Source organism: Sturnira hondurensis, unplaced genomic scaffold, assembly GCF_014824575.4.
Source record: "Sturnira hondurensis isolate 20B ecotype Veracruz unplaced genomic scaffold, ASM1482457v3 Scaffold0018525, whole genome shotgun sequence".
NCBI classification, from domain to species: domain Eukaryota; kingdom Metazoa; phylum Chordata; class Mammalia; order Chiroptera; family Phyllostomidae; genus Sturnira; species Sturnira hondurensis.
Window position 1 is genome coordinate 14,330,196 of NW_028091156.1, and position 13,235 is coordinate 14,343,430.

At 55.7% G+C, this 13,235-nt stretch overlaps 1 protein-coding gene across 1 annotated transcript in view; it reads right to left on the reverse strand.

Annotated features, from left to right (window-relative positions):
• The window catches only part of GALNT2 (polypeptide N-acetylgalactosaminyltransferase 2), a 153,369-nt gene that overhangs the window by 17,047 nt on the left and 123,087 nt on the right, over positions 1 to 13,235 (reverse strand). Inside the window, exons 4-10 of the mRNA XM_037069509.1 lie at positions 9,162 to 9,260; positions 8,857 to 8,924; positions 8,578 to 8,643; positions 5,482 to 5,603; positions 3,336 to 3,423; positions 1,867 to 1,954; positions 636 to 739 (exon numbers count right to left, since the gene is read on the reverse strand). Of these exons, the coding sequence (XP_036925404.1) occupies positions 636 to 739; positions 1,867 to 1,954; positions 3,336 to 3,423; positions 5,482 to 5,603; positions 8,578 to 8,643; positions 8,857 to 8,924; positions 9,162 to 9,260 (635 nt within the window). The remainder of the gene's footprint in view (positions 1 to 635; positions 740 to 1,866; positions 1,955 to 3,335; positions 3,424 to 5,481; positions 5,604 to 8,577; positions 8,644 to 8,856; positions 8,925 to 9,161; positions 9,261 to 13,235) is intronic.

Below are 13,235 nucleotides of genomic sequence, written 5' to 3' on the forward strand. Positions count from 1 at the left end.
GTGGAGACAGCTCCCACAGCCCGGGTCTCCAGGCCCCCGTGGCCCAGGCAGGAAAGCACGTGCAGGTGGACGTCCTGACTGGCTGGACGGCAGTGAGTATGCCAATGTACATGTGTATCAAATCATTGACACATACACCATAAATGTCCACAATTTTAAATGGTCAGTTACGCCTCAATAAAGCCGGAGACAAAGAGGAGGAGGGAAGAGTACACACTTCGGCTCGCTGGGGGGCGGGGGGGGGGGTGTCTCCTCACAGCTGTGTTTTGTACAGACACTATTCAAAGGGAGTTTCCATCACAACGCTGAAGAATCTGCGTTTCCCTTCAGCAGCTTTCCTGTATTCTAGCATCCTGCCCTCTCGGGACAATGTATTTCGATGTCCAACCCAAGCCTCTTCTAAGAACAAAGGGGATGCTATTTATACTGATGCAAGGGACTGATTATGCCTGACGAATGGTCACTCGAAGGCTCTAAAAACGTCTTCCAGTCGGCACCCTGCACACCACAAACTCCTCCCTGTGTTTTCAAAGCTCCCACGGGTCGTTTCCGCCCCTCCTGTGGGCAGGAAAAGAGCGTGGTTTCACGGGAATTGGAAACGGTCTGGAGGTGGAAGCCACGAGGCTCGTACGTACCCAGGTTCTCGCCTCCCCACACGTCCATCATCATGTCGTACTTCCCCAGCTCTTCGAAGTAGGACTTATCCATCACGAACAGCCCTCCAGCAATCATGGGCGTTCTAAAGAGGCAGAGAGGGCGAACGGAAGGGGAGGCCAAAGGTCAAGGTTAGCTCACCAGCACTGTCATGCCAAGGTCTTGACCACGCTCTGACATTACAAACAACCGCACGGGGTCATTCTTTGCTCAGAGCTCTGGGTGCCCTCCTGCTTCACCATCCACTATTGTCTTCGACCACCTCCCCCATCTGCCCTGCAAGACACCCCCACAATGGGAGGGGCTAGACTGAGTCCCGGACAGAGTGACCACTGGGCTGCTGGCACTTGCTGACTAGGGGCCCTGGGCAAGATCTTGGCCCTTCTGCACCCAGATTCCTTAGAGGACTCCAAAAACACCACCCTAGAGCAGCCCTCACACCTAGGACACGCTGAATGACATTAGCTGTCTGAGATGGTCCTTGTCAAGGGGCAGGCGCCTCCTCCATCTGAGGGACCCGCATCGACCTCACTTCCCTGTCAGCTTGGGAAGGGATAACAGAATGTTTAGAGAGCCCCTTCTCCATCCCAGCAGGGGTGCTGTGAGAACTACTTCAGTGTCAAAGTGCTGGAAATGGTCTACAGCACGCCGGTGTACAATGGCACACTGGTGCACAGCACACGGGTCTACAAGATGCTGGTGTACAGCACGCTGGTGTACAATGGCACACTGGTGCACAGCACACCGGTCTAGGCCATGCTGCAGAGAAACTGGGCGGAGTAATGCTGGGCTGGCAGGTGGGTCTCAGGGGCACGGCCACTCTGAGGCGATGGAGGTGCACCCTGACTCCCCGCATGGACCCAGGGCATGGCCTGGGAACTGAAGAGCCGGAAAGTCGCCTCTTCTGTGGGCAAACAGCAGAGCGGACCTGGAAGGGCAGCTGCAGAGGGGCGTCCCGCCAGGTCCAGCCCCCTCTTCCCGGGCCCCTGAGGTCAACTCGGAGAGCCACCCTGTGAAATGCTCTGCACCAGAAGCACAGACACTCAGGACGGGAAGGTCCGCCTCCTACACAGCATCATGTGAAGACAGAAACCTGCAGATGCCCCCCCTTGAGTTGACGTGGGGGATTGGAACTGGGGGCTGAGGGGGAGGGGCTCCGTCAGGCCTGTAGGGAGCAGCCAGCCTGGGGTCTCCTCTGACACCAGCACTTACTTTATGGGGGCGACGGGGTTCCCCTGCCGGGCCCTCCGCTGCTCAGGCGTCATGTAGTCCCACTTGAACACCAAGTTCCAGTCAAAACCTGCCGAGCACAGGAGAGAGACGCGGGCACTGACACACTGGCCCTTTGCTCCTGGAGTCTGCCAGCGTTTGCAGCTTAAAAACACTAGACATCAGGGTAAGACCCACTGAAACTAGAACAATGCAAAAACCACGACAAAACACACAAAGATGCGGCACAGAGGGGGTGCCGGGGCGGGGAGAGCAGCGAGGAGGGTGCGCTGGAATTTTCTTTCCCCCAAAAGCTTCCTCCCAGCTCCTTCTTTCAAAAGTGCATGATGGGTCTTTCTGGAAGCTGCAGGACACGTGACGTCAGGGCTGGGAAGACAACAGGACTTGGACTTGCGTCAGCACGTGTTTCGTCAGGTTCTCGGCTTTGCTTTCTAACACAGAGAATGTCGGCATCGGCGCACACGCGACCAGAAGTTCTCTGGAGCCTTCGCTACTTCTAAGGAGGGGAAGTCATTCTGGCGCTCCGTGGGGGGAGGGTTTGAGGGCACACACCCAGAGGCTGCAAGGACCCACAGGACACAGGGTGGCCGTTCAGACGCAGGTTATGGGATGTGAAGCAGGACCTGGGTGGTCCAGCTGGAGAGAAGGGGCCAGAACCAACCACACGTCAGGTAAGATCGGCAGGACTTGGTGACTAGTGAGCAGGAGTCGGGGTGACCAGGTGCACTGGGCAACCAGGTGGATGGGTTTGCCACCAGGACACTCAGGCTGCGGAGGGGCTGCAGGAGGGGGGAGACTCCAGGCCCCTCAGCTGCTCAAACCTGAGCCCAGGGGCCCATCACAAACCGNCAGACGCAGGTTATGGGATGTGAAGCAGGACCTGGGTGGTCCAGCTGGAGAGAAGGGGCCAGAACCAACCACACGTCAGGTAAGATCGGCAGGACTTGGTGACTAGTGAGCAGGAGTCGGGGTGACCAGGTGCACTGGGCAACCAGGTGGATGGGTTTGCCACCAGGACACTCAGGCTGCGGAGGGGCTGCAGGAGGGGGGAGACTCCAGCCCCCTCAGCTGCTCAAACCTGAGCCCAGGGGCCCGTCACACACCGCCCACCAGCTCTGTGGGCTCCTCGCCCCAGACACCTGGGCTGGCGGGGCAGCCAAATCCTTTCTGACGAAAAGTGACTGCAGAACTGTACTGAGCCACACGAGCCACTACAGCGGCAGAGATTCAAAGAGCTACAGGAAGAAAAGGTGACCTGAGAAGCCCTCGGAAAAAGCCCGGCCATTCCTCGCGCTTTATGGGCCTGTGCTTGCTGAGCACAGGTGCTCGGAGGGCAGGCGCGGCCACCGTGTCAAAGCTGGTGTCCTCGTCACCCGCGACACCGAGGGGGCTGTGCTCAGGCGCCTCGCAAACGGGAAGATCAAGGCGGGGGGACTGGGAGCGGCACCTACCGCCTTTCAAGTCAGCGGACGCCCCCACGTACTGGAAGTTGTCCATGTTGATGACGTCGATGATGGGTGACACGACCCGAGTCCTGTCCTGCAGCAGGAGGAAGGAAAAGGCAAGGGTGGCTGTCAACTCCAACAGAGGACCCAGACCCTAAAGGGCCACATCCAGGCAGGTGCTGTGACAGCTGACTGCTTGCCCCCGTGCCCACAGAGACCCAGCCCTCCCAGCCCAGTGCCGTCACACGGGCAGGTCCCCTTCTGCGCCAAGGGACAGAGGGAGCTGGGACGAGGAGGGAATGGCTCCCTGAGATGGGATGCAGGGGCCATGGACAGTCCAGGCATCTATTCACTCGGTTGGAGGCCCGGACAGCACCAGTGTATCCCCAGGGTCCTTCTCTGTTGTCCCAAACATCTAAACTTCATCCCTGGTGTTGCTTTCATTCTGAGCTCAGCTGCACTTGACCGTGGGTGATCTGTGAGTGGCAGTGAACCTCAGGGATGGACCGAGGGCTGAGATGCCCACACAGCAAAGTTAGGGAGTGCAGGAGTGGTGTGTGGTGTGCAGAGTACCAACACGACTACAACACAAAGTGACCAGAGAATTCTAGATTCGAAGTCCGTCCTACCTGCAGTTCTGCCAAACAACCTGCCCCCAACACTGAGGCACGTCTCGGTGCCACCCTGCCATTGTTCTGCCAAGAGACCTTGTGAGCACGAGGCCTTTTCACTTCCCTGCCTCTCTAAGTCCAGATGGCTGGCATTGGCGAGCGACACGGCCCCGAGCCAGTGGGCCCCGAGCCAGTGGGCGACAAAGAGTCAGCGTTCTCCTGAGCTGGTTGAAGAGCCCCGCGTCAGCCGGGAGACAGACTTCGGGACAGAAATTAGCAAGAGAACCAGCGGGGTCAGAACACAGCACCTCTGAGAAACACTGGGAGGGGATTACAAAGCCCCAGCGCCTCCCGGGGCACAGTCACAGGGAAAACCCCACGGCCCGTGCGGGGCTCAGGGAGCAGAGAAGAATGACACCCTCGACGCCTGGCTCGGTCGGGGCCAGGGTGCGGGAGCTGGAGAACACGGTTTGTTCCACCACTTTGTTCCAGGTCCACTTGGCTTCTTCTCGTTTCTTCTGGGAGGACTGGCACCAGGGAGAATGAGTGTCCCCACCCTCCCCTCAGGGACAGGTCCCCGAACCAGTTCTGACAGTGCCTTTGCCACTCCAGTATCTCGGGTGCAGCCTGTGTGTGGCCTCGGCTTTCCTGGCACAGCCTGGCGGAACGAGAGGTCGGCGGTGGGAGCCGGACGGACTCTGCTCTCGGCGAGGCGTGAGCGTGTTGTGAGATGCCGCCATCCATCAGGCACTCGCTGAAAGCTGTTCTGCCGTCCGGGATTTGCCACCGGTGTGACTTTTGGTTAGTCAGTCACTCAGGTGCCCAGAATCCTGGTTCCTTATCTGTCAGATGGCAGCGACCCCTGGATTAAAGGTCATGTTCGGAGTGTCCAGCATGTAGTTAGTGACTATGATGATCATAAAGCCACCAGCTGGCGGTCACTTAGTGTTCGGTGACTTAGTGTTCGGTGACTTACTGCCTGTCAACTCCCCTTGCTGCCGTGAAGGAGAACGACCTTTGTTCACTTTACGTTTCTCTTGCACTTTCATTAAGTTTGCTTTTTCACTCCAAGAACGCACTTTCTTAGCAGGGATGAGAGAAAGTCAACAGGCAAGCAAAAGGCAAGAGAAAGGACAGAAGGCCAGACATAAGGCCAGGGATGACGTCTGCAGGTGCGCCCGGAGTGCCCGTGGAACGCTGGCAGCCTCCCCAAGGAGCCAGCGCCTGTCCTCCTGAGCACCCAGCCCGCCACCCTCAGCCACCAGCAGCAGCAGCACTCCCATGGCACCGGCTGATGCCAGGCAGGGGTCCCAACTACTTCGCCCCTTTGCCTCGGAGAGCCGGCTGCAAAGCTGCAAGGCAGGCAGATCCTCCTAAGCAAAGGGTCTCACACCGGGCGGGGGCTCGCCACCCTCTGCTGGTCCTAGCTGCCTCCTTGCAAAGCGAGGTGCCCTATGGAGAGCACCGCGGAGGATCAACGTCCCAGAGGCCCCTCCCGCCTCTCCAGCATCAAGGAAAACCGCAGCCCGAGCCCGACTCACCTCGGCCACCCTCTCCAGCAGCGGCTCCAGCCAGTGCTCGTTGCACTCACAGTGGCTGTCCAGGAACGTCAGGACCCGGGCCTGGGCCGCGTCGGCGCCCCGGACCCGCGAGCGCATCAGGCCTACGGGAGGGAGGGAGTTCGAAAGCATGTCAGGGGAGAGCAGAGGGCATCTGAGAGAAAGGCGAGAGCTGCGCGTGCAGCACGCACATCACCCCACCCTCGCCCCCACCCCGGAGGCCCTGCAGCCCTCTTGCTGGGCAGACAGTTACCTGCAAACCACGCAGCAGGACTGACGCTACCCCGTGGGTACCAAGAGAGAAGACTATGTTCTTGGAAATGCTGCCTTCTGAGAAAGGGCTCCTCGCCACTGAAGTCCCCTGTACCAAGCAGCTGAGGCACAGAGCTTTGAAAGCCACGCTCCTCTGTCAGAGGCACAGGGTTTTCCGAGGGGCTGGTCCGGGGACGGAGTCACCCAGGCACCGCATCACGTGCTAGTGCGCCGATTTCAATGGCGGTCAATGAGCAACGTTGCAAAGAAATCACAACGCCCAGTTTTCTAGCTTTTACACCAAATTAGTCACACGATTTGTCTAATTACACAAGTGACATGTTTGTGATCTGTTAATAATATACGTTTGTAAATTGCACACAGTCTTGTAAATGGCGTATTTGTCCCTAGACGGCATGGTCACAAACCAAGCGTTCCTGTGTACGCTGGACGTTACGTATGAAGGTGGTGTGGCTGCTCGCAACCAGTGAGAGCCAGTGTCTCAGGTCCCTCTACACGGGCAGGCACAGTGGGCTTTCCGTGCAGTTTACGGAGCGGGGCGCCCGAGGTGGGAAAGAGGAAAGAGTTCCCTTCCTGGGGTGGAAGCGGGGGAGATGGGTGACGGGGGTTACAAGGTACAAACTTCCCGTCCTAAGTTCTGAATGTGAGGAACAACAGCATGATAACTACAGTTAACCACGGTACTGGGCACTGGAAAGCTGCTAGAGTAGAATTTAAAAGTTCCCAGGAGAGAAAACCACTGTAACTATGGGAGGGGGTGGATGTTGACGAAACTCGCTGTGGCCATTGGTAATCAGTGTACAACATACACAGGTATCCAATCGTTGCATTGCACACCTTGAGTGGATACAATGGTACATGTCGATCGTGCCTCAATCAACCTGGGAGAAGTAAACTGACACAGAAGTGGGCAGGACAGTGGGAACGGAGGAAAAGCCCACCAGTCACACGGGGAGTCGGCTCATGACTGTGGACTTGGCCCTGCCGCTGCCATCAGATGGCTGTAAGGCCGGGAGAAAGTCCCCTGGCCTCTTGGGGCCTTACCATTTCCAGCTGTAAAATGAGAGAGCGGGAGGAGGTCTTCAGCTTTCAGAGCACACCAGAATCATCTGAGTAGCTCTGAACATGCAGGTGCCCAGGCCCTGCCCCTAGAAATCCAGACCTTTTCATTTAATTGTGGGCATGGCCGTCTCTTAAGTTCTCTGGGGATTCTAACGAGCTGCCAGGTTAGAATTGCCGGCACCACCAGACCCCGGGCCCTGACACAGAACCCAAGGCTGCTCTCCCGCCACCGTGACAGTTTACGCAACTCATTTCCCCCACTGCCCAGGGGCATCGCTGTCAGCCCTGGTGTAGCTGTTTAAACCATGGGATCCGCACACATACACACACGCACGCGTGCCCACATACACACACAGGTGCTGTGTGCACATCTCACCTGGCCGTCATGCCTTTCATCTGCTCCACACAGACCCGCCCACCCGGCTTCACACAGCTGCCCCTCCTCGTCCCTTCCCAAACAATGCATCAGTGTGGGTTTGCCCACAGGAACTGCCTAACATACGGCAAATAGAAAGTTTATATTTAGAAAACTCCTTTTGATTCGTGAGTAGTTTAAAGGCACTATGAGGTTAGCAAGTGCTCTATTGGTAGTAAAATGCCAACATGAAAAACCTCTTCCTATTCTTCCCTCTCGTTTCTTCCCCGGGCCAGCAGATATGTTGGTTTTAACTCCAAAAGGAACTACATGCCTTGTTTAGGGTGAGATGCAAACACAAAGTGCAAGTTTTGGTTTGATCTCAAGATCTGGGGTGACTGTAAGCTTGAGAGACAGATGAGAGTCCAGCAAACAGAGGTGGCTCGGGGGCGAGGTGGCCCTGCTGTGTACAAGCGCAGAACATCTGGACGGATGATCTTACACTTGGTTAAAACACAGTGCCGATGACGTGGCCCCCATGGGCTAAAGCACCTCATTGGCTGATTAGAGTCTTGCTAAGGAAAACCGCATGCCTTTGCTCCAGCTGGACCGCACAGGGAACCAGAAGAAAGAGTAGACACTGATCAAAGAACACAACCACCACTCCAGGACCAGCCATCGGCCGCAAACAGCAAACACGGACCCCGTTTAAAGCTCGGCAGTGTCTCCATGCAGAGATTTCTCAGGGCCCTGGGGGAGCTCCCAAGACCCCTCCCAGCATTGATGCCATGAATGCCGACTAACCCTGTGATTTCAGCTTCCTGCCCAGACACTTTAAAGCCAGTCTGTCCCCACTGGGGTCACTCTTTTAAATGCCAATGAAGTGGACTCAGTGAGCCTAGCTCCAGCAAAGACAAGACTACTGACCATGAGGTTTGAGGCTGGCATTTGTAACTGGGGTGCTCGCCCCTTTTTTTGGATGGCTCACCTTTGGCAGGCTGTCAAATTGACTCTGGGTTATTGTGTCAGATGCCTGGAGCATGGAGTCATTAAATTTCCCATTGCTAAATCTTTGTTTGTTCTTCTGAACTCTAGTAGTACTCAGGGGAAAACCCCCGTAGGCTCTAAAGGGAAGAAAGGAGCCCATTTTCTAAATACAGAAACAGAAATGTCATTTGAACTCTTGCCCTGGTACACAGTTTCAGTGAGTTAAGCTTTGAATGCCTTTCCCGTGTTTGCCGGGAGAGGCTCTGAGGAGGCCCTGGTAGCGGGAAGCCACCGAACGACGACCCAGTTTGCGGTTCCTTTAGCTGAAAGCTTTAAGTTGTCCCTGGGCCCAGGAATAGTCAGCATTCAGCGCTCTGGTGCTGAATTAAGAAGAGTCTTACCTTCTCGCCGATCATTTCTGAGAACCCGTACTTTTTCAATTTTTCCCAAGAGAGCCCCGTCCTCCGCTGGAAAAAGAGAAGAAGCAGAGCACTTGAACCTCGCATTTCTACAGGGCTTTGCCTTCAAGCAGCAAGTCTTAACAATCGGCAAGTATCACACAGAGGCAGCTCTCTCTCTGCGGCCCTGATTCGGGTCTTTCAGGAGCGGGTCACTAGCGGCCACACTCCCGAAGGCGGGCGCCCGGGAAGGGCCAGCGCAGGGGAGAACTTGGTACTCACCGTCGTTGCTGTAATCGTCCACCAAGATGATTTCTTTTATGAGGTGGGGCGGGCTCTTCTTCAGCACGCTGAGAAAAGACGGAGAGATCACGGTTGCAGGCCTTTTTGGGGGGTGGTCACTTTGGGTGGAGAATTCTCCTATCCTGGCCCCAATCCTTGGCTGCAGGAGCCATCGGTCCCCCCTTGCTCTGCACACTCAGGTGACCTGACTGTACTGGGGACGCAGCCTGTGTGCAGTGTCCCTGCAAGGAACGCCCTCTGGGAGCTGCAACAGGTGGGCAAGCGGTGGCCTCTCCTGGCCTCACCTGACCACTGTCCTCAGCAAGGCCGACCTGGCTTCATTGTGGAAGGTGATCACCACGCTGGTGGCTGGCAGATCCACCCGCCACTGCTTCCGCTGACACCTGGGAAAGAGAGAGTTCGTCCTCTGAACGAGGGACCCAGAGCAGCCACTGGCTCGGGCAGAGCGACCGGCCAGGATGGACACTCCAAGCTGAACCTGCAGTCTGCAGCAGACTCTGGCCTATTCTGAGATACGGTGACAGCAGGACATGAGGACACAGAAGAACACAACAGGAGGCACGTTATGGATGACGAAAGGCTTTGGGGCAAAGCAACACACTGAGAACGTGTTTCTACCACAGCGAAGAAAAAGGCGCTTTGAAACCCTGAGATCCCATTTCCTTTGGCACGTAGAGACGGGCTCCTCACGGGTCCGTCGGGGGGGGGGGTGTTACTCCTCGGGGCTGGGACCAAGGCGTCGCTGCTCTTCCCTCGTTCTCTGCTTTGCCTACAGCAGGCACGAGGATGCCTGTGTGGCTTCACACAGCTGTCTCTGGAACCTGGCACAGCCACCTGGCCGCTCCCCCTTACCTTGGACAGCAGGGACGCGCGTCCCTCACCCCACCAGGCTGGCTCCAAACAATGTAGGGGATGCTGGCACAGGGCAAGGGACATGTCAGCTCTCGGGAGAGCCCTGAATTGCCCGGAACACAGCCATTCAGGGACCAGGGCTACACACTATGGGCCTGTCACAGTGAGGCCCTTCCCAAGCTGGTCTCTAAGACCCAGAATGCAAGGGCACAGCCTGGCTCTTCTGAAAACCAGGACTCTGACACCGCAGGGGAAGATGCTGACTGATCAGAAGCACGTGGTCCACAAGCCGCAGTAAACAAAGAAAGCCCACTTGTGATCCTGACCTAACTGCTTCTTATTTATTTATTTGTTTGTTTATTTAAATTTTAAAAAAGATTTTATTTAATTATCTTTAGAGGGGAAGGGAAGGGAAGGAGAGAGGAAGAGAGATATCAATATATGGTTGCCTCTCGTGCGTCTCCTGCTGGGAACTGGCCTGCAACCCAGGCATGTGCCCTGACTGGGAATCGAAACAGTGATCCTTTGGTTCGCAGACCTGTGCTCAATCCACTGAGCTACACCAGCTAGGGCCTTAACTGCTTTTTAAATGCACTGATTTTCTTGTTCATTTTCACAATTTGCTATTGCTATATCCCCTATAGACAGAAATGGCCAGCTAAGTAGGACCAGGCTCTGCAGAACCCATGAGGGACCCTTCAAGGCAAGCTCCACAGACTTTGAAAAACATGCACCCAGAGAGATGGTGTTCCCAAGGATCCCGAGAGAGCACTGCATTGAGGCAGGCTCAGAGCATCCCCCAGGCTTCCAGCCTGGAAAGGCCACAGGAAACAGTCCAGTGTGGTCTGAGGGTGACAGAGTTACCAAGCTGGTGACACCAGTGGTCTGGCTCAGAGAGAGGCTGGGACAGATAACTAAAGCACCCTTGGCCCCAGGAAACTGTTCTCCACCAGTCCTTTAAAAAAAACAACAAAACCCTCACCTGAAGATAGATTTATTGATGTTACAGGGGTGGGGAGTAGAAAGAGAGAGAAACATCGATCAGTAGCCTCATGTAAGCACCCTGACCGGGGATTAAATCTGCAACCTAGGTACATGCCCTGACCAGGAATAGAACCCGCAACCTTTTGGTGTACTGGACAACACTCTGACCAGCTGAGTCACCAGGCCAGGGCTTGACTAGTCATTTTAACACCAAGGTGGAGAGTGTGAACAAGCCTTGCTGTGGGCCTGCAGTAAGGCCGGGACCTGTCACTCAGCCCCAGGACGGGCCCCCCAACACTAGCCTTCCTGACCCGAGAGCACGCGGAAGTCACACCCACTGCCGCCAGCGTGGGAGCACCCGCAGAAATTGGCTTTGCAACTTAGGTTCCCACTCGGTGTCCCACAGCTGGGAATGAAGGACCTGCTTGCAGAGTGGGAGGTGTCCCCCTGCAAAGGGACATCAGCGGCAGGAGGATGCGGGTGTGTCAGACTCTCTGCAGCTCAGCCACGGCCACGGCCACAAGCACTTTGGCAGCTGCAACAATGACCACCAAGTCCACTTGAAGGAAGACGGCCAACAGATACACCAATTTCCCCTCCTGCCTGGGAACACGACTTCTTAAAAGCAGATTGTGAAAATGAGCAAGAAAATCAGTGCCATTAAAAAGCAATTAGGTCAGAAATCACAATATGGGCTTCTTTCCTTTATTATAGTTATAGGGACAGCTTGACTGTAATTAATCACGAGAAGCCAGTGTAACCTACCAATCTCGTTGCTGGGGGAAAACACATTCTGGAATTAACACTGTGCTCCATTAGAGCTGATGGCTGAGTCTTCAAGGACAAGCTGACTGATAGGCCAGCACCGCCCCCCCTTTAAGAATTACTTGATTGTTAGATGAAGGAAGAATCTATGAGCTTCACTGTAAACAAATTACCAAAGAATGTCACCCCCTAGACCCAGATCTGTAATGCTAATGACATAAAGCCCAGCCCCCCTGCTCCGCACAGCGGGGGTGCTGGTCCCCTGGAGACCTCCGTGACTCATTGCACTTGGCTCCCTCCCGAAGCCCCTGGGAGAATTAACACAGGGAGGAGGAAGCCTTGCTCCTGGTCAAATCGCAGTCAACCTAACTGACCCAGTCATGTCCTACTCTCTTGGCTTCCTTCTCTCTGTGGGAACCCACCAGGCACTCTGGCCACGGTGTGTCTGCACTCACATCGTTTTACTAAAGCTTCTCTGCATATTCATGAGGCTCCAAGTTTTGCTGGGAATAGGCAATCAGAAAATTTAAGAGGTATCCCATTTTTAAGAAAAAATCGAGGCGCATGTTACATCCCATGAGGTAAGAGTATGTGTGTGTGCATGTACATGAACTCAGATTTTAGGTCCTCACAGTGAGCCAAGAAAAGGGGAGCAGCAAATAATTTCTTTGAAAAGAAGCAATAAATCCTGCGTGTGAAGAGCCACATCCCTGCCAAGCAGTCCTGACAGCTCAGAGCCAGTGAAAGATGCCCGTACAGAAACCCCTCCGGGGCGGGGGGTGGGGCTGGCCGCCGGGGACTTTCATCCTTGAGCTTTCTGTGGGAATGGAGTGGAAGTGGAGCTGATGTGAAGTCAGCACCGGCAGCCGTGTGCAGCCCGCTGTTCTCCCTCCCAGACAAGACCAGTGCCAGGAACGTGATGCTGGGGACAGAGGACGGGCCCTGGGGTCCAGTTCACCCCACTTTCTGATGGGCTTGGGACTGCAGTGGTTACTCTGGTCGCTTCGTGGCCAATAAAATGGAGACTTTAAAAACTGGGCAACATGAAGATATTTTTTAAAAATCCTTAATGTGGTTTTAAATTTCTCTGAGACCACGTGGCTATCAACACCTGAGTTCTCACGGGGCAGACAAACCGGCTCACGGCCAAAGCTGTATGCTCCCCACCCCCTCGGGGGAGGAGCGACGCCCATGCTGTAAGGGCAGACTAGCCCAACGTAGACTCGATCAATACCGATGTCATCCTGGAGGCTGATCAAGACACGATGAGAAAATCCAGCGAGTGCCTCAGACCGGGGAGCACAGGTCAGCCCTGTTCAATAAGGCGGAGGGCTGCTCCTCGGTGCAGAGAGCAACGCAGATGGTTTCTCCCCCACCCCGGTCACCTGAGCTGGTCCCGCAGTAACTGTGGCTGCTCCCTGTGCCCTGAGGCCCCTTGTGTCGCCCCTCCTGTGGGAAGATGGCCCTCAGGACCCTGCACGGCTGCGTACATGAAACAGGAATGTACAGACAGGGACTCTGAGCGCTGGGAAGGTTCCTTAGTTTAGGCAGAGGGCTGAAAATAGGTGTTTGCCGCTGTGTCACTGAAAATTCCTCCGGTGACCTGAAGGTGGGGCCAATGAGATGGGCCTGGGACATGCTTCCAAAGGGCCCTGCATGAGAGCTCTGAGGTCACTTGGCAGGGGAAGGGCCGCTGGGCTTGCCAGAGGGGCTCACGAGATGGACAGGCAGGCAATACTTCAGTAACAGAGAGGTCC